General features: G+C 55.4%; 1 protein-coding gene across 10 annotated transcripts in view; it reads left to right on the forward strand.

Moving 5' to 3' along the window:
- The window catches only part of NOS1 (nitric oxide synthase 1), a 63977-nt gene that overhangs the window by 18232 nt on the left and 19350 nt on the right, over positions 1-26395 (forward strand). For 7 of the 10 annotated variants that reach the window (XM_035340444.1, XM_035340446.1, XM_035340445.1 and 4 more), the window contains exons 2-9: positions 8065-9147; positions 17798-17930; positions 23023-23160; positions 23637-23782; positions 23890-24052; positions 25016-25107; positions 25670-25811; positions 26120-26259. In XM_035340444.1, coding sequence (XP_035196335.1) covers positions 8423-9147; positions 17798-17930; positions 23023-23160; positions 23637-23782; positions 23890-24052; positions 25016-25107; positions 25670-25811; positions 26120-26259 — 1679 coding nt within the window. In that variant the 5' untranslated portion in view covers positions 8065-8422. Of the gene's footprint in view, positions 1-8064; positions 9148-17797; positions 17931-23022; positions 23161-23636; positions 23783-23889; positions 24053-25015; positions 25108-25669; positions 25812-26119; positions 26260-26395 lie in introns of those variants that run through there. The other 3 variants (XM_035340450.1, XM_035340442.1, XM_035340452.1) reach the window with 3 other exon arrangements.

The following is a 26395-nucleotide window of genomic DNA, read 5'->3' on the forward strand; positions in this document are numbered from 1 at the left end:
AAAAAAATGACACCAACCTGAGCATTGCTGTTCCCACCGCCCCGCTGTGTCCCCTCTGTCCCCAGGGCGCTGGGGTGGGCGGGGGGCAGATCCTGATCGATCCAGGTGGGGAAGGGGCACCCCAAGGGGTCCCAGCACCCAGTGGAGCCCCAGGACGTGGGGCTCATGGCTGGTTCCTGCCCTTGGGAGGGGGGCAGCCCACACCTTGCCCTCCGCCTCTGCCCACCAAGCACTCGAGGGTCCCCTGGGATCCGAGTCCCTGGCGCGGGGGGTGACGGAGACGAGCCCCGCTTGCCCTGCTTGGGGTCTGGCTCTTGGTGAGGCTTGCAGGTAACAGCTGGGGTGGTGGGAATATTTTCTGGTGAGGGGAAAAAGAGGCCAAGAGACCCCCGTGCGTGCACATCTGGACCCCCCGATGCTAGGGTGCAAACGGGCATCGCTTCCCCTGCCTCTGCTCCGTGCCCCCCCCCCCCGGAGGCGCGCTGACTCCGCAGCCCAGGTGCAGACATTTTCTTCCAACGCTTTCAAGTTCTGGCTGTCAGGAGGAAATTCTGGCAGGCAACTTGACAATTATCTGCCGAGTCCCCGAGGAGCCGCTCCGCCTCTCACCGAGCTGGAGGGGAAGCGTCTCCTTCCTCCTGGTGGGCGCAGGGGCTGTCTGCCGCGGGGAACGGGGGGGAGATCGCGGGGGGTGTTTGCGGGGGCCGGGGTCTCGGCTGCTGTAAATGCTCGTGTGCTTTCCTTTGCTGCGTCCTCTTCTGCAGCCCCAAATGCTGGCGGCTCAGACAGGAGGTAGAAAGGGACCTATGTGGATGGAGAGCAGTGGGGCGGATTCTTGGGGGGCCAACAAAACATCACCCTGCCAGATTTCTGCCTCCCGTCTTGTTGGCTGTGCCTTTTTGGTTAAAGGTCTCAGATGGTGAAATCTTATCTTAAAGAGGTGTTTTTGTTGTTGTTGTTGTTTTTTGGGGGGTTTGGCAATTTCTCCCACTATTTCCTTCTAGCTTGTATCACCCACAATCTTTCCCTAAAGACGCCCCGAACTCAGCCGTGTACTCTAGCTCTGAAACGTGCCTGTGTTTGCAAACAAACTCCCGGCACAGAGCCTCTTCGTGTGCAGGCAAGGTGTGGGGAGGACGTTTCTCCAACGAGACGTCTGCACCGGGAGAAGCGCGATGCTCCCCGCCAGCGGAGGAGAGCGACCAGTCCCCGCGCCCCTTGAGTCGTGTGCGTTCCCTCCGCCAGCCAGGACCGGAGAGGCCATCTTATGCATGGGGTCTGGGCTCAATCCTCACCACCCTGCCTGCTGCCGGGCAGGGGACCTTGAAATCGGCCCCTCAGGGACCGTTTGGCCCCTGCCAGGGGTTTTCCCCCCACAGCTTTGCTTGTGTGTTTTGTGTTTCCGTAGTGGATCTGTACAAAGGCTTAGGAAATCTGCCAGATTGCCGAAATCGGCGCCTGAAAACAACTATATTTAGTAACCGATAAGTCACATGAGCTCAGCTCGCATAGATTAGCATTTACCTTTCCCGAGTAACGAGGATATTGTCTGATACTTGTTGATACCATCAGTTTTTACTAAAGAAATATAACCCTTACAGCAAGGGACCGGTTCAGAAAGACTACAAATGAAACTGAAAAGCCTGCGCTCCGCTCCCGCTGCTCCGATTGTATCTGTGTATTACATGAAACCTATAGACGTGATCCGATCTCTCGTGGGCATCCAAAAATAAACGCATTGTGTCCTGAGGAGCCAAAGCTCTGTAAGCCACAGCCTGGCTGCAGCTGGATGGAAGCAGGTTTGCATCCAGCCCCTTGCTCCAAACGAGCTCAGCGTCAGGCTGCGGGCACCCAGTGCCCGGCACAGCGGCTGTAGGGCGATAAGTCCCGGTCCCGCAGCACCCAAGTGCTCGGGATCCGGCCGTGGGAAGCAGCGGCATGCCATGCAGATATAGGTCTGTGTAGCCCGTATGTTATCCGTGTGTCGGTTCAATGCGCAGAGCGTGGAAGCCTGCAAGCGCTGCATGCATGTAGATAAAACTGGAGGTATTTATGCTAATGCAACTCCTTCTATAGCTCCTTTTTTACATGACAATTCAGAAATGCCTTACGAGATCCTGCAGTACCCTTTCAGGGCAGGCTTGTCTTAATCCCATTTTGCAGGCTCTCGGGCTTATGATTTCAGACCTGCTGGAAGCACACAGCCCGTTCTTGCCGTGAGAGTCATGTTTTCAGAGCAGGACTCACCAAAACCGTCAAAGCAGCAGTGGCACATCTCAGCTGGGGCTCCGGTCCTGCTGGCGTGCTTCAGCCAAAAGCAGCATCACCAGCACAGGACTGCCCCATGAGAGAGGCATCAGGAACTGAGGAGCATCGGGGCCATTTCCACCCTCTCCTCGTGCACTTGTGACCTGCCCCAAGCGGGGCTCTGTCCAGGTGCCCCGGCAGAGCGAGCAGCGTGGGGCTCTCTCTGCCTCTATCAAACAGCCTCTCTCCCTCCGGCAGCACCTGCGGCAAAAATTAGGAAGCCAAAAACTCTACGTCCCCCCACCCTGCTCCCGCCCGAATTAGAGCCAGAGCCCTCTGCGGGACAAGGAACAGGTCCCAGGAGAACTTTGTCTCTGCTGGTGGTGCTATGGCAACAAGTGCAAAGGCAAAACCCACAGGAAAGCGGCCGGGAACGGGGGAACCCGCTGCCTTGGTGCGGGCACGGGGGATGCTGGCACGGAGCAGGAGCAAGGGATCGGCATCGGCTCCTCAAAGGGGCTGAAAGGCATCGGGGGGATGCACCCCAGGTTCTGCTGTGCCTCTGGCCACTGGAAAGAGGCGGCAGGACCGAGGAGCCTAGTATTTACTGAGAGTCTTAAATAGTGACATGAGTCACTGGTGGTGGAAGTCGGTGATGATAAGGCTTATTGCCATTTATCGCCCCGATCGGGCTGCTTCCCTCAGTACAGCAGGGAAACGTAATGTGGTGCTGGAGGGATTTGGGGGAGCAGTGAAGGTGGGGATGGAAGCAGAGCTGCACCGAGCCTGAAGCTGAACTCCTGCAATGCCTGCGAGGTGCGCGCTCTGCCGCCGGCGTTATTGATGCCGGCTGGCGGCTCTGGAGCTATTACAGCTCAAGCCAACCTGCTGCGATCTTAAATTCCCTTTTTCTTTTTTTTCTAAATGGAGCCGCGACTCCTCTCTCGTGCTGGGATTGGGTTTCAAGGCCATCCATCACACGGCGTTTTCTCATTTATTTCCCATCTACCTATTTTGTCATTTAGGGCGAAGCGTCGTTGTGTTAACACGGCTCTCATTTGTCAAAGCGGAATCGCTGGTGTAACTCCAGTCCTCTCGGCAAATCGATCGCAGTGAAATTTATGTTTTACAGATGGGCCGAGCCCTAATAGGAACATCAGTTTGAGACGGGGTTAGTGGCAGGACTGACGGTTTTATCTAAACTCTTGTTTCAGCACACACCACAGGCGCCAAGAAAATATTGCACCAAACAGTAAAATAGAAGCGGCAGTCGTGTTACTGAAATATGCTCAGCCTTGAACTCTAAATTAAAACAAAACCCTGCTTCCGTCATCTAAAAAAAGGGGATTTTGTCAACACAGTTGTCTTGGCAACATTAAAACCGCTTGCCTTGCAGGCTGTGGTTGGCTCCAGGTAGGGCAGGGGCGCGGGGGCATCGCTGAATCCCGGTGAAGTTTCGGCACTGAGGTGACCACGATGGGGGTGATGTGCTGGCAGGACCGGGCTGTGCTCAGATGCTGAATTTCCTCATAGAGGGATGGTTGGGATGAGCACAGAAATTTTTATGGGCACAAAAACATGTGCCAGTTGCCACTTATATGGGTGGGTCGGGAGGATTTTGGGTTGCACCGCCTGAAGGCTGTGAGCTTCAGCCCAGCTAAACGGTGATGAGCAAACATAACATTTTGCTTTCCCCGTAACAAAGCCCTGCAGCATCACCTGGAGCTGGGCAATACCATGAGGTTGTTGTGCAGGTGTCAAAAAGCTTCTTTTATTCAATTCACGCCGAGGTGTAAAACAACTTTGTCGGGGAGGTGAAGGAAATGTGGTGGCCCAGGTGAAACGGCCACTTCCCAGCCTCATGCACGGGAAGGATAAGTGGGGCTGGGCAGGAGGAAGGGCTCACTCCTTCCCAGGAGGATGTCGGTGAGGTTGGTGGGAGGTGGATAAATGGAGATAGCTGGGGGAAACTGTCTGTGTGCTGGGGATGGAGAGGCCATGCACACAGATACATCGCGGTGCCGGTCTGAGCCGAACGGGAGTTGAGCACAGAAGTGCTGGCATGAGTGAGCTGCCTGCCAGTGAATCACTTTAATGCTCCATTTTCAGATGCACAAACATGCCGGTTTACAGTAACTGTGCATATGTTGCGTCCCATTGCTCCTCATCAGAGTCACTGATGCTCCACGGGTTGTAAAAATTAAATGGGCATAAATCCATCAGCCCTGGGGTTCTTTGTGGAGCAGCATAAATCCCACGAAAACTAATTAAATAAGACAATGGTGTCCATTTAAAGCTGGCACGTAGAAATGTAAGCCATTACCGCGGTGAAGATCTACGAGAGACAAGGCTCGGAATCGAATTGTGAGGGCAGGGGCACGCGGGTGCCCACACCTGGGGGCTGCCTCTGCCTGCGATGGGCAAGAGATCGTGCTAAGGGCAGAGGATGGATTTCTCCTCTGCCCATCTTTTGAAATCGAATCACCCAATTAATGTACGTCTAATGCGGTTTCTTGCTTGGAACCTTGTCTGGTGGCTCAGAACATTTTTCTCTATTTGCATGAGGATTGTTGGTCCTTAAGTGAATGCCCTCGAAGCTGCCAAGTGCCATCAGTGCCACCGCGGGGGCACAAGTGCTGTGCCATGTCCTGCGCTGGGTAACACTTTTGCAACAAGTCTCATCAGCATGGGCGCGTGTTGAGACGGGAGAGAGTGCTTTGGTGATGCTGGTTGGAGGCGTTGGAAGCTTGCAGCTCTGCAGGGTTCGCTGCTCTTTGGTAATTTGGGTTGTTTTCCCTCTGGTTTACGTTTTGGAAGGGGAGGGAAACTGAGGCAGAGAGCTGGAGTGCACTGGCCGTGGGTGCTTAATACGTGGGGCTGGCTCAGCAGGGAGCGAGCCTGGCTCTGCCTGTGGCATCATCCCCTTCCCGGCTCCCTTTCCAGGCTGAAATAAGAATTTCCATGCAAGTAGTGCTCACCCGCAGTGACACTCTGCTTGCTGCACCAGCTCTAAGGAGTAGGACGTGACACCGCCGGTAGCTTTAAATCTACGACCTGGCAAATGTGCTGCTGCCCTTGGGTTCATAAATCAGGCTGCTAATGATGCTTGTAGGGAGAGCTGCGCCCAGGCACCCGCACTGCCAGCAGACAGCATCTCCCTGCAGCTTTGAAGGTGCAAGGTGTCGTAGCTGGGAAATGCTCGTCCACGTCCTCCCCAGGGGAGCTGGAGAGTTGGGGGCATAAAGACAGGTTGTCCTGCCCCTCCTCGTCTGCCCTCCTGCCTCTCCGCCCTCTCACCTCCCTTACTCTGGGCAAAAGCAAAAGGAGAAAGAAGGCGTGAGTTTGAAGGGGAATAAAAACCCTGAGCAGGCAAATGATGCCCTTCCCTGGCTTTCTGGGGACTTGCTGATGCAGAGCCCGCAGCTGGTGGGAGCTGACAGCCTCTGATCACACGTGGGTGGGAGCATGCAAGGTCGGGGAGCCAGGCACCCTCTTGTCCGTACAGGGCATACTGGTGCTCACCCCGAGCTTGGTGAAAGGTCTCTCCTTTCATCTCCTTTTTTCCTTCTCTTCCTACTATCAAGGAATGCCGTCGGTGGGCTTCTGGGTGGGGAGAGGCGTGCCCCCAGCAGTGCCATCGCTGCCTGGGGTTTTGCAGGCTGGAGGCAGCTGGTGGTGGCTGGGATCACTGGTGATGCTGGTTTGCAGCTGGCAGCAAAAACACTCAGATGAGACACAGCCTCATGGGTGTCCAGGAAAACACGGGCACTGCGTGTGTGCTGACAAGCTGACTTGCAGCACGGTGACTTTTCCCCTTGCTCTGGCTCCCAGGAGTGCTGGGGGCACCGAGGGAAGGTTCTCGTGGCTGCTGGGTGCCCTGGGGACCGTCGGCAGTGCGTGCTGGGGCTGGGGGGGCTCAGCTGCAACAGGTCTGCTTGCAGAGGGTATGGCACCATGGGTCTGGTGCTGGGCTCGTTGCAGACACGGACACGGCCGGCTGCATCGGGTTCATGAGCATCGTGGAGCCGGTGACTAATGCAGAGCAAATAACAGGGTTTTCTCCTGCCAGGGAAGCTGGTGGTCCCACATCCTGTGGTACTCACATGGCTCCCAAAGCCTTGTTTGTTCTTGCATCACATAGGGAACAAGTCCTGCGCAGTGGTGGGGTTGTGGTGACCTCCTCTGCACGGGGGATGTGGGGCCGGGGGGGTGCAGGAGTGGGGCTGAGGGATGCAGGGCCCCTGCTGTGTGCTGGTGGCAGTTGGAGGATGGAGAACAAGAGCCTGCATGGGGACAAGCAGCCCCTTGAGAGACGCTTGGCCGGTTCATTGGGCACCCCCAGTGGTGCTGATGGACCTCGGATGGAGGTGCTGGGCAGTATCTGAAGGGCAATAGGGGTTAAATCCTTCACAAGGGGTTATGGGTCTCTGCTTTGTTCTCTACTTGCCTGTAAAGAGCCACTCTGGGGTCAGCAGCCTTCATCACACGCGGATTAAAATGCCCGAGTGAGTTAGTGCAGGGCTGGTGGCACTGCCCTGCCGCTCAGATCCCTGTTTTTTTCCCAGCCGGGTGCTGGAGCTCAGCCCATGGCTTTGTGGAGCTCAGCCCTGCTGAGCCTGCAGCTGCGTCCCGGGGTCCCTCCAGGGCAGGGGGTGCTTGGTGTGGGGTGCTCGAAGGTGCAAACCCCCTGAACGTGATACTCTGGGGGACAGCAGACTGATTTGGCATGTCAGTGCTTTCAATTGCAGACTCTCCATTTTCTCCCCAAAATTCAGATTTAAAAAGAAAAGGAGGCGTTTGCATTTCAGCTTGCTGCTAAAGGCACAGCCCCACAGCAAAACATTCTCCAGGGCACCTCAGAAGTGTGCAGGGAATGCAGAGAGGGTTTGGGAGCTGACGTTACCCGGTGCAAGCACACAGCCCCATCAGGAGGCAACGACCCACGGCTCTCCAAACCACCCGAGTGCTGTAGAAAGTCATGCCCAGATGCTCGGGATCCCCCGAGGGCTGGCTGAACTCCCCGCTTCGCCTCCGGATGACTTCCCACTGGTTGGTTTGGGAGCTGTGCAGAACTGGCAGGGTTGGGCACTGGGGGGAGCCCAGCTGAGCCTCTGCACCCCCGTGCTGGGGCTGGGACACAAGAGAGGAGGAGCCGAGGCTGCGAGCCCTTCAGCCAGGCTTAAAAGCACTTGTCAGTGTAAATAACTTGGAGCAACGCCGGTAAGAGGAGCTGGCTGTCATCTCCTACCGCCTCGGTCTGCTCCTGACTGCTGCTCCTTCTCCTGATGCAGTGAAAGGGGCTCGGTGGGAAGGTGCCCGTGGAACCGGGTTCGTCCTGGGCAGGGAGCATCCAGCTCACCCTGATCCATCTCGAGCATCAGGTTGGGGACGTTGTACAAAACGCGGGCAGGCGAGCAGCAGGATGCCCTGCTGAGCACCACGCTGAGCACCACGCTGAGCACCACGCTGAGCACCGTGCTGCTCTGGCTCGTGCAACTCGCTCAGGCATTTGTGCTCAACCCAAAGCGGGCAAAGGTCGGAGCAGGGCTGTCCCGCGGCCCCTTCCCAGCACTCCCTTTTCCATGCCTTTTGCATCCCCTGCTGAACAGATGGTGCTGATTATTTTTTTTTTTTTAATTTTTGCAGGGGGAGTGGAGGAAAGGGAGCCCGGAGCCACGCGAGGCTGCAGCCTGGCTCCGAAAGCACCCGGGGGGTGACATCTGCGGGGATGGGCTGATGCACGTGGGCACCCGTGGCACTTTGCGCCCACCCCACGTCACTTCTTTCTCTCTCCTTTGTTGTCTTTTCCTCCTCTAGATAAAGCAGCTCGCGGCCCGCTTGCAGCCTGAATAACCCGTGGGGATGCTCGAGTGGCGAGTGGGCTGCCTCCAAGCCTCCGGGACCCGAGGCTGACTCGAAGCCAGCATGTCGAACCCCCCGGCCCCCGCTCGGTGAGCAATGCCTGGAGCTGCCCACCCTGCCTCTCGCCTTGCTTCTTTCTCCCGGTGAGACCGGGACGAGGATGCTGCAGAAAGCCAGCCTGGAGCTGAAGCCCAGAGGTGTTTTGCAGTGAGACGAGGCACGTAAGAGCCTGATAAGCATCCCCCAGCTCCCCAAATCTCAGCACTCAGCGAGTGTCGAGGTCCTGGCCTGCAGGCTGGTGACGCAGGCTGCCATGGAAGAGAGCACGTTCAGCGTGCAGCAGATACAGCCCAACGTCATCTCGGTGAGGCTCTTCAAGCGCAAGGTGGGGGGCCTGGGCTTCCTGGTGAAGGAGCGCGTCAGCAAGCCGCCCGTCATCGTCTCCGACCTGATCCGGGGAGGGGCCGCCGAGCAGAGCGGCCTCATCCAGGCCGGGGACATCATTTTAGCTGTCAATGGCAGGCCCCTGGTGGACATGAGCTATGAGGCCGCGCTGGAGATACTGAGAAGCATCGCCTCCGAGACCTACGTGGTCCTCATCCTGCGGGGCCCCGAGGGCTTCACCACTCACCTGGAGACCACTTTTGCCGGCGACGGGACGCCGAAAACCATCCGCATCACCAGACCCCTGTGCCCGACGCCGAAGGGGGTCGACCTGTCCAACCCAAATCTCCAGGGCAAGGAGCAGCCGCTGCCGGCAGCCGCCCGCACCATGGGCTCCCTGTGGGCCCGGGAGACGGGGCGAGAGGAGCCGATGGTCCACGTGAACGGCATCGTTCCCAGCCCCAAGGGACAGGACGGTGGCAAGGGGAAGGACAGTGCCTGCAGCCACCTGTGCCTCAATGGCGGCGTGGAAGACAACGAGCTGCTCAAAGAGATCGAGCCCGTCCTGGATCTCCTGAAGAGCAGCAGTAAGGACGGCGATGGAGATGCACCCTGCAAGGTAGAGACAAGAGATATAGAAGTCCAGGTAGACTGGTAGGTCCCTACATATATATATATATAATTTTTTTATTTTTTATTTTTTTAACTTTTGTTGAAATGTGCCGGTTTGGGTCACTCACCGTGGCATGTTGCGGGGCCAGGGAGCACCTTTCCAGAAACTGCTGCGTGACATGGCAGGATGGAGACAGGAGAGGAAGGCGTATGAGGAGAGTGGGGTGAGGCTGATGAGGGGAAAAGAAATGAAAATTTGGGAGCAGGTCAGGAATGGAAAAGCTGATCTGATGTGTGATGTGGGGACCACGGGCTGGGGATTTTTTCTATTCAGTTTTATTGATTTCAGAGGTTGCAGGTGTTAAACAAGACCCCGTGCCTCGGTTTTCCCTTGGCAAATAAGACTCGTACAGGCTGTCCTGGCTGCTCTGCTCCGGAGCCCTCCGGTTGAAATCTGCTGTTGATTAACGGCAGGGAGAGGGAAGGTCAGAGCGGCAGGAGGAGAGAAATGGCTCTCAGGACCTTCTGTGTCATTTGTTAACGGGGCTCTGGCTTCGGGAGGGATAAGGAGAGCTCCATCCCAGCTCCTGCTGGAGCCAGGGGCAGCCCCATGCGGGCAGTGGGACCTGCCCTGGGTGCTGCTGTGCTCGGGGCAGAGGGAAGGGGACAGGTTTCTCTCTGAGCACTCAAAAAACACCAGAGCTTGCTGAAACATGGCAGGAAAGCTGCATGTTCTTCCCCTCCACTGCTTCTAGATTGGGTTAATTATTTCAGTACATGTAGGTGAGTGACAAGAGTGGGGACATACGGACGCTCACCCCATGGCTTCTTGAGAAGGGAGAAGTCAGGGGGATGGAGCTGGGGGCAGCATCTTTGCTGCCTGCCCCGCACGGGGCCGTGCACACAGTGACACCCTTCCCCTCCTCGGCGTTTCCCCAGGGGTGTTTACGGGGGTACGCAGCGCGTCTGCCCCTGCACCCTGTGGTGCTTCGGGTTTTCAGTAGTGATTTTTCCATAACAGCTCTCTCGCCTCCTGGCCACGTACTAGCAATGATACTTTGCTTTTTCCTGTTGCTTTCCCCGAGCCCCCAAACACGTTAGGGCCGTGCCAAGTGCTGCAGCAGGCTGTGCCTGCCCTCGTTCATTGACGGGATGGAACCGCTAGAAGGCTTGGGCAGGAGGGCTTGCAGGAGCTGATGACCTAGGTTTGGTGGCAGTAGGACTTGTAGCTTCAAGTCTCCTTGCTTGCTTAGGGAGGGGAAAAAAGCTGTTTACAAAACAGATTTTGAAAAGGGATTCTTTTTTTTTTTTTTTTTTTTTTTCTGATCAAAAGGAGGTTGCTCCCACCACAACCCAATGTAGGCTTTTCATCTCCTTTATTTGTGGTTGTTTTCTTGTTGTCGCTTCTGCTCACCCACATCGTGCATTTTCCATGCGGAGGACACGGCTGCTCAAAGCATGTTGTGGCTGCCACAGTGAGGCAGGACACATTTGCTCTGCCCCACGCTAGCAGAGGTTTGGGATGGGCGGTGGGACAGGGCAGCATCCCCCCGCCACGCACATTTGGGACCCCGCATGCTGCATCCAGCACCAGAGACCTGTGGTCTCCGCTATGTAAAAAGTGGGAAGAAACGTTCTCAGTGAACATTTCTGGCCAGTGCTTTCCCTCTCACCCCACAAATACACTCACTGGAGTGCTTGTTGTGCCTTGCATGAAGCTCGGAAGCCCTGGGGGGCACAGTCCCAAGCACTGCCACAAGGCTCAGCCTCACCCTCCTGTGCCTCGTCCTAGCCCAGCAGCTGCAGGCTCACCAAGGAAATTCTGTTCTGGCTAGGAGTGAGATGGAAAAGGTGTTTTTTCCTTGGAGGGATCTCTTCTGCTCTTCAAGAGATTACACATAAACAGTTTAAATTCACTTAAGCTGAAGGATTTCAGACAACCAACAACAAAAAAATCAGCAATGTGGGTACTTCACCAAAGCTCAATTCACTTTATTTTTCAGTATCTTAGATATACATTTATAAAAGTGGCTTGGAATTGAAAATCCACTTTTTGAGCAAAATTAGCCTTCAATCTTCTGCCTGATGAAAAGCTGCAGCCCGGCTCTTGGGGTAGAGCTCTGTGGGGAGAGGACCGGGGTGGTCGGGGGGAGCGGGGAAGGAGATGCGCTGAGGGAGGACGTGTCGGAGGCTGCCCTGCAGGGGAAAGGGCACTGCTCGGCCGCTTCTCCCCCGCTCCTGCGATGTGCTGCAGATGATTCATTTCCTCCGTTCGGTCTCAGGCAGAGCTGGGGCATGGTGAAGGTCTTCTAGAGTGAGAGTTTTCTTGGTCCGGAGAAGTGCAGAAAGGTCAGGGAGCAATGGGGAGCGGATCACTGCGGAGACTGTGGTGCTCGATGCCAAATAAATGCCCAAAAAAATAAGCCAGCCTTGATGGATTGATGCAGCTCTGGTGCCCTAGGCTGGGACTTCTCCAGGCTGGAGGGACCAAGCAGAGCTGAGGTCAATCAAAACAGGAACAGAGCTCTGCCTAAATATCAGGGGGGCACAAATCCTTGCTCAGGGCTGAGCCTTACACCTCCAGCCCGGATCACTTGACCACGATCCAGCTGAAGATGCTGGTCTCGGGTCCAACCCCGCTCTGTCTGTCTTTGCCTGGTGCTGACCTTCACCGCCAGCAGCATTTGTCAAAGCCAGTCGGGCTCGCAGAGCTTTGACAGCTTTCCCAGGGCACGAAGGGATGGCGCAAGGCTGAGGTTATTCGCAAGCAGCCGAACACTTCTCGGTCAAGGTGGGCCGAAAGGGATTCAAATTGCACCTGGTGCCCATGCTGCTTCCTGCAAGAAAAACTGGAAACTGTGAAGTTTCCACTGGGGGAAAAAATCATTTCATCCCCATCCCCTGCGCCAGGGGGCTGTGCTCCCTGGGGATGTTGCCTCTGCATGGCCTGGCTTTTGCTCCCTGCTGATTTCTGGCTGCAAGGTGCCCCGCAGACACCGTGCATGCCCATGGGACGGGCCATGACCACAGTTGAATGTCTGCTCCATGGCTCAAACCATCTGCCAAGAGGTTGATCATAAAACAGAGCGTGGAAGTGGGGAGCAAGGTATGATGAGAACTGGCATTTCTGCCATGAGGCTCACCGTGGGCTAGAAAATAAAAATAGAGTTTGATTCACTCCCTGCCAGCTAACCTAGGTCTGTTTTTCCCTCTGAGCTCTAGGGAGATTGTCATGTCCCATCTTTCCCTCCCTCTCCCCACACCAAGTTGCCAGTATTTGTTTTTCTTCCCAGGTCTGTTCCATAACATGAACGGCATGATGGAAGCATGGCACTTTGGGGGGCAAAAAGCAGCATCAGCAGCCCTGGGAGGGAGGAGTGTGCTGAGAGCAGGAATTCTGTTTATGAAGGGTTTCAGGGTTTCAGGCTCCATCCTGCATTGGAACAAACCCCGTAATTTTGCAGTTCCCGAAGAGAAAATTCTCTTCCTCCCACCTCCCTCGCCGCCGCCAAAATCTCTTTGTGTTGCTCAAAACATTTCATTTGCATTTCTGATGTCTTCATTATTCTGTACTTGGACACAAAACTTTAAAACCTCCGAAATGAAAAGGTTCCCTGGATCTATCGTGTTATTTTTCAAAACGTTGAGGCAGGAAGCTTTGGCAGTGAGTAACCCTCTTCTTCCTCCCCTTCTCCCTCCGTGGATTCTTCCTCCTCACCACCCTGACTGCATCAGGCTCACCCAGAGTGGTGTTTAGTGCCGGAAAACAGCAAATTCCACCCCAAAATACCCCTCAACATCCTTCTGGCAGGGTGTCATGTTTCTGTCCTTGTCCCTCTGAGACCCAGCACCGCTTCGGGGACTTTGCACCGAGGTGTAACGGTGGGGACAGTGCCCAGATGTGTGGGTGGCAACAGGAGGGTGGCAGTCTGTGCCTTTGGGGATTACAGAGATGCACCCCAATACCGTGGGAGCACTGGGGACAGACCCCGTCCTTGTGCCCTGTCCTAGCCAGCAAGCCCAACTGAGCGACCCTGGCAGACCTGGGCTGGGCTCAGGCTGAAGCCCTTTGGGTGCTGAAATCATTTTGGTGCTCTTTGGGCATGGCTAGGAAGGGGCAAGGACAGCAGCTGCGGGTCGGATCTGACACAGGCAGCATCTCGAATGGTGCTGGGATCAGCTGGGGCACCGGGATCTGTTCCCGGGTCTTTATCTGCCAGCGCCACTTCCACCACGTTTAGCAGCCTCGTGTTTCACAGCACGGCCTCGCTCCGGGGGTGCTTGGCTCGTCCATCCCCAGTTCCTGCAGAGGGCACGGCGCAGCGATGCCCCTGGCCTCACAAGGGTGAGCCCCATGCTCCTGCCACGCCACATCCTCATCGGTTTGGCTTTGTCCCTTCTCTTTGGTGCAGTCAGAAGTCATCTTTCGCATTTAGGAAGGGACTTCTTGCTGCTTCTGCAGTCACCTGCTGCGGGGAGCACAAACCGCCTTTCAAAGTGATTCCTTCTGCTTTTGGCTCATCCTTGCAATCCCCAAGGACAACCCAGGAGGGAGAAAACAAAGAAAACAAGGTATTTCCCTCCTGCAGCTGGTGGGTGAGCTTCCCACGAGGGTCCCAAGCACAGCCTAGGGCTTCCAGGAGCTGGGATGAGGGCTTGGTGGAGCCGTCTGCCCCCGGCAGCCGTGAACATCCGCGTCCTCGCTCCATCCAAACTGCCCCCCGGGGACGGCAGCAGCCAGTTGTGCCTCTTGTCTCTGCCTGGGAAATCAGAGAGATCCTTCTGCCAAGCAAATTCAAAGGAGTGGAGTGACAATTTTCTTTTTGCTCATATTTTTTTTTTCCCCCCCCCCCCCTTCCTTTTCGGAAAAGCTTTTGGAGACGTTTCTCAAAGGGCTGCTCTCAGCAACTTCCTTTCTGCTTCATCACTGCGAGCACTGCAACATCATCAAATTAGTCAAAAGAAAACAGTGGTGCCTCTCATTTTCCCAAACAGCCAGATGCTCTTTCCGAGGTGAGACAGCAAGCTGCATGGGTGGGGGAGGACAGGATTCCTCTGCCTTTTTTTTATTATTATTTTTTATTTTTTTAAGCAGCACATTTTGCTTTCAGAACAAACAGGCGGGGTCCCTTCCAACAAACCTCCTCTGGATCCACGCATACAGGTCAGGTTTGAGGGCGAGTCGGGAGGATTTCTCTGAAGGAAGCAGCAGGAGGGGCAACCCCGTTGGCTCACCCATCGCTAAGTGCTTTTGGACACGTTGTCTGGAGGCTGTAGGATTTTGGCTGCCCCGCCAGGACCATCCTGTGTGCGCGTGGGCGGCTCGCCCCATGGCTCTGCTGCCGGCCGTGAAGCCGGGCCAAGAGAGGAAAACAACGGGCCCGAAAGACCCTGTTCCTGCCTGAGACCTCACACAAGGCAATTGCAAGAAATGGGCAGGAAATATATGTTGAATGAAGCAATTGATTTTATTTTTATTTTTTCTCTCCCCCATCTGGGCTAGGAGGGGCCAAGGCTCCTCTGTCTCTGAAAGAGCCGGATAGTTGTGTGCATCCGAAGGAGGTCAGCTCTAGCTCAGCCGGGGCACACAGCAGCCGTGCTGCGAGGGACAGAGCCTTCCTTGCATGGGGCAGAGGCAGGCAATGCACCCCCAGCTTTGGCTGGTGGCTTTGCTGCAGCTGCGCTTTTGCTTTTTTTTTTGTCCGGGGGCAGCACCTCGCTGCCTTGTGCACAATGTTGCTGTCCAGCCTAAACAGCGCCGTGCAACCTCGTGCTGCCCCACTTGCAGACGTGCCAGGTCCTGAGCATCCACCCCCGGTACCCACCTGGACCTCACCATTCCCAGGGACCGTGCCTCTTGCTTTCGGGGCCGGCTCCAGCAAACCCGTCCTACTTTCCTACTTCTAATGCATGAAGCTGCCGACGACGGCGATGACTTAATTCGAGCATCTGGTCTTTTTCCGTGCCGTTGGCACAGGTACCAGCATTCACGGCTTCGCTGGTGTGCAGACAATGAGATTACGCCTGCAGCCTCCCAGCCGCGTCCTCCGGCGGCCGCTGCCGATTGATGGATTCCTCCCCGAGGTTCCCTCGTGCCAGCAGGCACCCATTGAGACGGGCTTGCAGACACCTTTCTGCAAGCAGCGGGTCATGCCAGGCGCCTGCAGGTGTGTGCTCGGTGCCATTTTGGAGGTGTCTGCTGGATATCTGGCACGCTGGGGTCTGCCTGCCCGAGCCTCTCTGCACAGAGGCAAAATCCTTGCTGCCGGAGGGGCACTGTGGCCCCTCATGGGGCTGGTTCCCTCTGCTCAGCCCAGGCTCCAAGGGATTCCTCACGGATTTAGTGCTTGTGTCTTGGGTTTTGGACCAGTTCTGGAGCAGGACGTCGAGGCTCCTCAGCTGCAAGAGATTGGGTTGTGCCTGCCCAGCATTTCTTGTGCTCGGAGGCTCTGTGTTGGCCAGCTCCATGCTCCCTGGGGTTTAGAGCAAGAGGGCAGGAACATGCAGCTGTGGGAATGAGTATTCTCCAGGAGGTTCAGTAGCTGGGTTTGTCTTGGGGGGAAGAGCCAGATTTTCTGCATTTTCATGTTGCTGCCTTACTGCTGGGAATCCTCTAGGTGGAGGTAGGCTGGATGTGTCTGGAGCCCCTGGTGGGCTGGCAGAGGGCAGGGTGCGTGGTTTGTGCGGGTCCCCAGCAATATCAAGAACAGCCAAAGCAAAGCTGGTGCCATGGCCATGCACAGCAAAGCAGGGCTGTATCTCCTGGGGCTGCTGTGGCTCCCCAGGGCAGAGACTGGCAGGGCAGGGACGTGAGCAGGGGTCTCAGAAGCTTTGTCTCCTGAGGACCTGGTTTCGGTTGGCAGCCAGCAGGGGAAAGAAGTGACCCAAGGTCCTGATGCAATGCCCAAATCCGTGGTGCACACACACCCCATGGATGGCATCAAAGCCCAGCAGCTAGAGCAGCCTACATGGGGGTTGGAGGACAGCTAGCAAAGCTCTTCCTCTTCTCCCTCAGCAAGCAAGCATGGGGCTGATGGGGTGTATGTCCCCACACCTCGCACCCCAGTGTGGCCGCCAGGTGCTCTGCCGTGCAGTAAGGACCCGGCACCTGCTGTGGCTGCATGGTGTGTGGTTCCCTGTGCCTTATCTGATGGGCAGCCTTCCACATACCAGCCATGGGGCAGAACCGCTTTCTTCTCCAAGCAGCAAGGGGTACAGCTCTGGGTACAAGCTGCCCTGTGGCACTTGTACCCCTTATCTTGCACCTTGTTGGCCACCCTAAGGCAGCCAATGCTGGGAAGATGTCCAGGACCCGGTGTAATGCTGTGGCAGCTGAGCATTGCTCTGTGAATGCAGAAAAAAATGATAAAAAGTTAGAGCATAGAGAGAGAGCCCTTAAATGAAGTATTTTGCTTAAGCTTCACCTAAAGACAGAAGCTGAGGGTGAGGGAGGTCCTGAAGCTGGATTTGTTGGTACGTGTCTCCTCGAGATGGTGTCAGGAACACCATGCTGCTGTGAATTATGTCCCGAGCATGAGCGTCCTGCTTTGGTCAGTGCCCAGAGCATGCCGTTGTTAATGAGAAGGCTCGTTAGTAACTCCAGTGGGCATCTGGAAGAGTTTTAAGAACTGACAGCCGGAGCAACGCCATTGCCAGAGCACATTAGCTCAATGACGGGCTGTTGAGCAAGGGCAAAGCAGCGGTGCTGCCGTGCCGGACCGGGTCTGGAGCCTTACCAGGGCTTTCGGTGCCTTTGCTTCAGCCTGGATGCTGCAGCCTGCCTGTGCTGGGTGTCAATTCTCCAAACCCCATTTGTTTTTCTCCTTCGTGCAGGTTTTTGTGGCAGTGGTTTTCCATCACCTGTTTGGATGGCATTTAGCAGCCTCGCTAACATCCCGTGGACATTCCCCAGACACAACGTGTGCGGCAGACGCCGTGCACCGTGCGTTACATCCGTCTCGTTGTGCAGGCAGGGGCAGCCAGCACCAGGGACACCCTCGTCCCCCAGCCTTACAGATGTACTCCGTGTAGGCGAGCCGTCTGTTTGCTTGAACAGATTCGCCCGGGTAAAACCGCTTGCACACAGCGGCATTTACAGCATCTGTAAAGGTCAGGAAGAGGAGAGAGCGCTGCCTCTGCCTCCTGGGAGCGCCTACTTTTCCTTATGTTTTTTTTTTTTCCTCTCCTCCACTCATCAACAACGACCTGCTCTCTGCAAACCCAGCCCGTTTTGCCGTGAGCCTTTGCAGCTAGAAATGTGCACAGCTCTCCTTCACCCCCCTCTCTGCTTGCTTTCGCAGGGCTCTGGATGGAGCCAGCTTGATTTTGGGGGGCAGGGTTCCTGGCACATCACCCCTGTAGAGCAAGCACCAGGGCTAGCGTGGTTTCACCTTGGGGTGCTAGGCTGGGAGCCAGGCACGCCGACATCCCCTGGCCAAACGCAAGGCGTGGGGCTCCTGTTGCTGTGCCAGCACCACGCTCACCTGTGTGACAAAATGCCCGTGGTGCTTGGGTTGCCCTCGCAGGAGTGATTCATCGCCTTGGCCAAGGCAGAGTGTTCCCTCCCCTCCCCTGGTGGGACGCCCAAGTTTTCGCTCCTGTGGGAAGTGGCCCCAGCAGAACACGGAGCGACGGCCGCCGGCACCACTGCCAGTGCCCAGCCCGCTCACCCCTGTGCTTCTTAACCCTCCAGTTTCAGGGAAGGGGAAAACAAGCTGCAGAAAGCCTTGCCGGCTCAGATGGAGAACGACCGTGTCTTGGGTGACCTCTGGGGGAAGAGCAACGTGCCCATGGTCCTCAACAACCCCTACTCTGAAGCGGAGCAGGTAAGTGCCTGTCACTTGTGCTGCTTTGGGTGGGGATGGGTCGCGGGGTGCGGAACCCTCCTGGGGGGCTCTCACACTGCAGAGAGGCTGCAAGGACTGCCTGGGTTGTCCTGAGGACCCATGGTCCCAAGACTTGGAGTCAATGGTGCATGGAGCCCATGTGGTCCAGAAGCTAAATTCCCCAGGGCTCAGGCAGGGCATGCATTGCTGGAGAAGGATGCTCCTCGTCCAAGGAGCCAAGGTGGAATGGGAGCATAGCCAGGGACCACGTCTCCAAAACCTCCCTTGGGACCATCGGCCCGTTTGGTGGCAAAAAGCTGAGCCGCCTCTTTAAGGTCGTTTTGATTTATATGATGGTAATTCAACATAGCACTTCAGATAACATGTTGTACTGCGCCTTTTCATCTTCTCACACTCCACAGACATAAATTCTCAGGCTTCCTTGCCAAAAATGGATTAACTCCCTGTTTGTAGCCAAGCCAGAGAAACAAGGCTGGAAGCCCCTGGGGAAAACACGATACCCGTGACCACGGCCCAGCCTGGGCAGCCAAGTGCATCACCCCGATGGGATTAACCAGCAGTGGGTCAGGACACGGGGGACCGATCCAGGGACCATGTGTTCTCCTTGCCTGTCCTATCCCCACCTGACTTGTCAGGATTGCTTTGTACTCTTCAGGGGAGGGGAGAAAAGTAATTTCATGGTCACATGAAGATTTCCGAGAAAATCAGTATTTCCTTGGCTCGGGAGCATCCTCAGCAGATGCCTCTGGCTGACACCTCTTCCCAGCCCCAACGAGCTGCCACCCCACGCAGTGCTCCTCGCTGCCTGCCACGTGCAGACCACTGCAGCATCAGGTTCATCTGGCACTCGGGTGCTGAGCCTGGCCTCGATCCCCAGCAGCACCTCTCGGGCCACTGCTCTTCCAGTTTTCCCATCTCAGAGGCATCGTAAAGATGCAAAGCCAGGAGCAGGATGCGAGGTCACATAAGGTGACATGGCCAAGGTGATTCTGACCATGCCAGGCTTGCTGCATGGCTGTAACCCACCCTGCTGGGTGCTCGGATGTGGCCAGGGACAATCTCCATCCTCTCTGCACAGCCAGCCCTGCCAGCAGCACAGACAGCCTTACCTGTCACCGACTCACGTTGGCACATGTAAATGGGTGCAGCTGACAGCGAGCCATCGCGGGCAGCCCCACCTCCTGCTCCGTGGTTAGAGCACTGCAGCAGCTCTCAGGATCCACCCCAGCAGGGACATGTCACTGCTCTGGTCCCTTCCTGGGTAGATGCAGACTTTCTGCCTCCTCGCTAAGCTCCATGCATGTACGTGTCTGTTACTATAAGCACTTTATAACCTTCTGTGTTCAGAGCTTAACTTCTCTCCGTGTTAGGGCTGCCAAAATCCCTGGTCTTAAGCTGTTATTAAACTCTTTATTTCCCCCCGCCCCCCCGCTGCTAGATGTGCAGGCTTTCTTTTGATCCCTCTTATCCCCACACCAGCCCTGGAGGCAGGGCTGGTTCCCTGGCTCCCCGCAGCCATTCCCCGGGGATGCCTGCGGCCGGGAGGAAAGAAAGGGCAGCGGGCATTTCGCTGAACTCCTCGCAAGCCGCAATAAATACTGTTAGCACGGCGGCGAGCCAAGCCAAACACCAGCTCTTTATACACGTTGTTCTCTAAAGCAGGATTTGGTGGAGTCACTTGGCCAGGTGGGGAGCGCTCACCGAGGCTTGTAATAAGGTGCTGAAAGACCGGTTGGGCATCGATCGCTCCACTGGGTCTGGTTCTGTTTTTCTTTGCCTTTTTTTTTTTTCTTTTTTTTTTTTTTTTTTTTTTTTCCAAAATCACACGGTGTGCTCTGCTGCTTTCCCAGGAGCCCTAGACCCGGGCGATGGGGAGATGCTGTGACTTCACCAGCCCGCGTCCTGCGGCCGTATTTCAGTCTGCACGGATTGATTTGTTGGCGGCGCGGGCGGGCGCGTGCATCTGCGACGGGGCAAGGGACTCACAGCGGTTCCATGCCTGTAAGGATGATTTACAGCTTTATAGAAACAAAACAAAACAAAAAAGCACAGTTTGGAGTTAAGGCAGTCTGGAAGGAAATGTCAGCAAGCTAATAGACCCGTGACCCAGCAAAGTGCTCCAAAGCGGGTCCCCCATGGCCGATGCATCTCGGCAGGATGGTGTTTGCCACCCGGGGGTGCAGGAGGAGGGCTGAGGACCTGCAGCCCAGGCACCTTGCCCCCAGGCCGGGCTGGGTGCCTTTCTCCCCTCCCTCTGTAAGAGCTGCAGACATCTCTCAAGCTGCACACCGCCGCTAAGTGCCTTGTAGATGCCTGCATCTTACGCGCACGCCCCGACTGCTCCGTTAGTCTCTCCTCCATTTGTCCCACTCTTGAGTCACTAATATCACAGCTGCCTAATTAAAACATGAAAGCAGCTCTCACAGCCTCCCTGAGAGAAGCGGGGGTAATATTTGGCTCCAGCAATGCCGTGCAAGGAAGGCATACACACGCACACGCGGCTCCTTCCCAGTCTTTTCTGGGTGTTGCTCTCTGTGCAGCTGCAGTGGGGTTTTGGTGCTTCTGCTTCTCGTAGGTGGTGTCACCTCGGCTGCCCCTGGCACCTGGGGCTTCATCCTGCCCCAGCACCGTGGCCTTGTTTCAGCAAGGATGCAAACTCCATCAGTTCCTGCAGGGAAAAGCCAAAAAGGAAAGGGAGCAGCTTTCAGGGGTCTTGAAGGTAGAGCATCTGTTAAGTATCCACCCTCCACCAGCTTGCACCATTGTGATGGTTTTACTCGAGTGGGCAGCCGAGCTCCACCACAACCGCTCTCTCACTCCTCCCCTCCTCAAAGAGGAAGGGGGAGAAAAAACAACACAAAGAGCTCGAGGTTTGAGATGAGAATGATTTAATTAAGGAAAGGGGAATGGGGAGAAAGAGAAACAAAAGAAACAACAAGGCCGCGCGGAAGCACAGAGAGAAAGAAAAAAAAGTTATTCTCTACTTCCCATCAACGAGCGATGTTCGGCCACGTCCCGGGAAGCAGGGCCTCAAAACGCGTACCGGTTGTTCAGGAGAGACCCTCCCCCATGAGAGCCCCCCTTTTATTGCTGAGTGTGACATCAGGTGTTATGGAATATCCCTTTGGTTGGTTTAGGTCAGCTGCCCTGGTGATGTCCCCTCCCCATCAATTGCCCACCCCCAGCCTGCTGGCTCTTGGGGGCCTGGAAGGAGTTCTGATGTTGTGCCAGCACTATGCAGCAATAGACACAACACTGGAGTGGTACCAGTGCTGTTCCAGCTATGAGTGCAGAGCACAGCACTGTGTGGGCTGCTGCAGGGAAAGGTGACTCCATCCCAGACAGACCCAACACAACCATGTGCGTGCTTGCCCCACTGATGGGGTTGTTCCTACATCTGGGTCCATAACACGCTCTTTCTGGATGCAGCCAGCACTTGCTGCCTTAGCTGGTACTTCTGGCTTCTGTCTGGTGGAGGCAAGGTGAGGAGGTAAGCTTTTGGAAACTGTGAGGACCAAAGAAGGTCCTGCAGAGGAGTCGGTGTCAGCCCAGGCATCACACTGGCAAGGGATTTGGGTGCATCCGTCCCCTGGGGAGGGAGGATGGAAATCTTTTGCCCTGGTGGTTCAGGATCAGCTTCTTGTTGAGGAAGAGCAAGTTTGGTGGTGGTGTTTATATTTCCTCTCTTTTTGTCATCCTTCTGGCCCCTGTGACTTTCCCTCCTGGGTTTGCCCATCAGCAAAGCAGCTTGTTCTGAAACAAGAGGCTCTTGTGCTGGCTGTTCTCCACCTGGTCCTTCAGGGAGGAAGGCTGTAATGCTGGATTTACGCTGCTGCTGCTGCTCCACGAGCTGCGACTGTGACAAGGATCCAAAGCAGGACCACCACAAAGGAGTGTGAAACTGAAGGGAAAAAACAACAACAAAAACAAACAAACAAACAAAAACTTGCAGACAGATTACAAAGGGACACAAGCTACAAGGTTCCCTTAGGCAGGTTACACTCTAACTCCATCCAAGTCCAGACCCACGCTGCAGAGATGCGAGCCTTTAAACGGCATCAAATCCAAGGGGGTTCTGACAAGATGCTCCAGTTTGGGATCAGGATTCCCCCAAAACCTCCAGCAATACCTTCGTAGTGGCAGCGGATGGAGCACACCCAAACACAAGATGTAATTCCAGAAGTGTCTCTGTTTACCAGGGCCACCGTGGATCTCATGCCCCATGGCACGCCATCAGATATGGACTGCTCATGAAACTTTCCAGCGCGTGGAGGAACGAGGGTTGCAGCACACATATTGGATATGATGATATCTGAAAACATTTCTGAAAACATGTGCAAATAGAAAGAGCTTGCAGACAGAAGGTGCAGCCAGCTCTGCTCGGCACAAGCTGGCCGAGCCTCTCCCGTATGCTGGCATATCATTCAAGACGTGCTGGATGAGCCCAGCCTGACGCAGGATATTGAGGTGGGCTGGAGACTCAGAGCTGAGCCCGAAGTGATCTGAGTATGCATAATTCAGTAGCCCTCCCACTTGTGTAATGTATCTGTCCTTATTCCGACGTTCTTTCAGCGTAGATATCAAAGGAGACATACCTTTGGCTTGCTCAGAGGAACACTCGGCTGTTAGCTCTGTCTCAGAGGGCTCATACTGGTGAGGCTGAGCTTGGCATGTGTAAAATCTGAGCAGGTGATGCTCCTGAAAAAGATACATCCAATACATTTTGGAGATAAGTCTTCCGCTGGGAAACTTGAACACGGCGTTCTCCTAAGTCATGGCTGTCTGTTTTTTAACTCCTCTCCTACAGGTTTGGCTGTCTGGTAAACAGAGATGACTTCTCAACCGTGCTGAGAGTCAGTTGCATCATTGCAGGATCCCAAACGCTGCCAAATATTTGCATCGTGCACCTTTTCTCACTGTGTTTTCATTAGGATTTAAGAATGGGCACTCACTAATGGAAGATGCTGCAGCTTGTTGTGGCCTTTTTCCTATATTTCTTTGACAAATATAAACCTTGTGCATATTTCATTGACAAATATTAACCTTGTGCTTGGTCCCCACTGTTGTCCAGCCGCCGCCGTCGGGGCGACAGTCCCCGACCAAGAACACGGTGAACGGGAGCCCTTCCAAATGCCCGCGGTTCGTCAAAATCAAGAACTGGGAGACGGGCGCCGTGCTTCACGACACTCTGCACCTCAAGACGGCGATGGTGAGTGGGGTTGGTAGGGCTGTCTGAAAGTTGTCCGAGCATAACTGGCCGGTCACGGTGTTTCCAAGATGGTTTTAGAAAATTGGAAATTTAGAAATTTAGAAATTTGGAAATACAGATCTGGATGAGTTCAGGCCAGCCTTCTCATCTCCTACAGTGTCTGAATTTCAAACCTCTGGTGTGACAAGCTGGGTGAGAAGGAGCTCCCTCTGGGAAGAGCAAGGAAAGACATAGGGCTTTATGTTGAGCTGGAACAAGAATCTAGTGAGCCTCAATCATCTGCATCAGGTGGGGCAGGAGGCGACTGCACACACTCGAACTCTCTTACACAACAGTACTGAGAGGTGTGAAAATGAACAGGGCTGGAAATATCCCAGTTTGTCAAAGATGTTACCAACTCCTGGGCAGCTAAATACCGACTTTCCCCAGCCTTGCTCTCACAGCCAAGCCATGCTTGTCTCATTCTTTCCCACCAGGCCACTGCGTGCACAGAGCAGATCTGCATGGGCTCGGTAATGACCCCAAGCCAGCACATCCGCAAGTCAGAAGATACCAGAACGAAAGAGGAGGTGCTCCTCTTGGCTAAGGACTTCATTGACCAGTACTACTCCTCCATAAAGAGGTAAGAACGGCCAGAGAAGGTCACAGAAAGTCAGGCTGCTTCTTCAGGATTTCCTGCCTTCCACCCGGGTTGGTGAATGCCATCTCCCCCACTCCCCATCCATGCAGGTCTGGCTCCAAGGCCCATATGGAAAGGCTGGAGGAGGTGACCAAGGAGATTGAAGCCACCGACACCTACCAGCTGCGGGACACGGAGCTGATCTACGGAGCGAAGCACGCCTGGCGGAACGCAGCCCGCTGCGTGGGCAGGATTCAGTGGTCCAAGCTGCAGGTGAGCACCGGAGCTGCCAAAGGATGTGCTGGGGTTTTGGAAAGGCAAATCTTGGTTTTCAAACACCTGAGGGAACACCGCACATGGCAGCCACACTCATCTCAACAGCTTTTGGAAGGCAGCAGGAGGTGGAAAAACATCTGTGGCGGAAGGTGTACAGAGGTGTCTGTGTCTGAAACGGGGCCAACTGGAAGCTGCTGCCCTAGCAAACATCTTCCCAAACCAGATGCTGCTCCAGTATCTCACGCTGCTTCCAAAGCTAGAGCTTTCCTGCAGAACAGCAGCAGGACACACTCAGATTTGGTACAAAGATGCTTTGACAGGAGATAATTTGATTTGGTGTCCTGTTGACTAAGCCTGTGGGTAGGATCTGAATTAGTGATCTCTAGTGGAATCCCGCAGTGTGGAGGTGACATGTCCCTCTGTAACCCGGAGCACGGGTGCTGCTGGGCAGTTCTTGGGGCTGCTTCGTGCTGGGCATGGGCACCGTGCAGGGCCAGGAGGCTGGGTCTCCTTCGCTCGCAGCTCAGCCTTCAGCTCTTTTGGCACATCTGAGCCCTGGGGGAGACATTTCTGCAAGAAGCTGGCTTCAACCCTCCTGCTGAGCCTCTTTCCTTGTTTCCACACCCTCTCAGTGTCCCTCAGACCTGGCTCACACCTCTCCCACAGAAATCAAAACTGCTGGTGGAGGAGCCAGAAACAGCAGCCAGTTGTTAGCACTGGGCTGGGGGAAGTTTTTTTCTGGGCAGGAGACCAATCCCCTCTCCAAAGCAGAAGGAGCAGCTGGATTAGATGTCCAGATGTTGTAAAAGCAGGGAACACATAATTATGGAGCTCTAGGTCCCTTACAGATCAAGGTGACCTCTAGGGCTTTCCCTGCGCTGTGTTCCTGTTGCCAGGCTCTGCCCTAGCAGCTGGAGCACAAATCCTGTAGCATCACCACCATCCCTTCCACTGTTCCAGGTGTTTGATGCCCGAGACTGCACCACAGCCCATGGGATGTTCAATTACATCTGCAACCACATCAAATACGCCACCAACAAAGGGAACCTCAGGTGAGCCACCAGGGAGTCCCCAGGGTTTCTGCCCTAAGTGCCGTGGATGTCTTGGCCCAGCTCTGGGCCCTGCTGGCATTGTCTCCTTTGGTGGGGTCACTGTAGCCAGCCCCTGTCCTGGGGAGCACGAGAGGGACCTGATGTCTGGGGAAGGTGTCCTGCTGGTCTGAGTACATCTGTTCTTGCTCTCTGTGGGACCTCAAAGAGTAGATATTCTGATTATTTCACCCTTCCTGCATTCTGCTTCAAATGTGGAGCAAACATGCCTCCCTTTCTCTCTCTGAAACCCTATGTTGCCAGCTTCTGCCTGGAGCCGAGCTGCTACAAACTCCCCAGCTCTTTCCAAAAAAGAGCCAGAGTGCACCTGGACATGATTTCTCCCAGTGAAGAAAAGACAATAAATGTTAGGGGCTTGCCCAGGACACAAGCAGCTGGTCAGGGGCTCAGGGTGGCAGCAGGCAGGGTCTGCAAGTTTCCCCCGCAACACTTCCCCATCCCTTGGAAGACCCCTGCCCTGTGCTGTTACAGCACGGGTGCTCACTGTGCTGCCTCGTCCTTGCAGATCTGCCATCACCATCTTCCCGCAGCGGACAGACAGCAAGCACGACTTCCGCATCTGGAACGCCCAGCTCATCCGCTATGCCGGCTACAAGCAGCCCGACGGCTCCATCCTTGGAGACCCTGCCAATGTGGAGCTGACGGAGGTACCGGCCGTGGGGCTGGGTGGCTCTGAGCACCCCGGGGTGCTGGCTCAGGTGGGGTGCATCCTGCCTGCTGGATTTGTCCCACTCCTGGGTGTTTTCCTGGGAATAAAACTTCCCGTGCGTGGGTTGGCCATGACATGCAAGCCCACCACATCCATAGCTCGTTTGGATGGAGATGAGCTCCAGGACCAAAGGGCTGAGCAGGGGTGCTGTTAGGAGACACCGCTCAGCACCACAAGTCCCGTCTCAGCACCCAAGGGGCAGGTGGCCTGCAGGGACCTCTAACCCCGCTGTTGTTTTGGCTGTAGATCTGCATCCAGCAAGGGTGGAAGGCACCGTACGGGCGCTTTGACATCCTGCCCCTGCTCCTCCAAGCCAACGGCAATGACCCCGAGCTCTTTGAAATCCCCCCCGAGCTCGTGCTGGAAGTGCCCATCCGGCATCCCAAGTAAGTCAGAGGGGATCGGCAGGGCTCAGCTCCTCTGGGTTCACCTTAAACCATCTCTGCTTAGACTTCCCTATCATATATTGGGTGTTTTACCCTCCCACTTCCAGATCTTATTTCCCCTGGGATGGAAATCAAC

Source organism: Oxyura jamaicensis, chromosome 15 (assembly GCF_011077185.1).
Source record: "Oxyura jamaicensis isolate SHBP4307 breed ruddy duck chromosome 15, BPBGC_Ojam_1.0, whole genome shotgun sequence".
In the NCBI taxonomy this organism is placed as follows: domain Eukaryota; kingdom Metazoa; phylum Chordata; class Aves; order Anseriformes; family Anatidae; genus Oxyura; species Oxyura jamaicensis.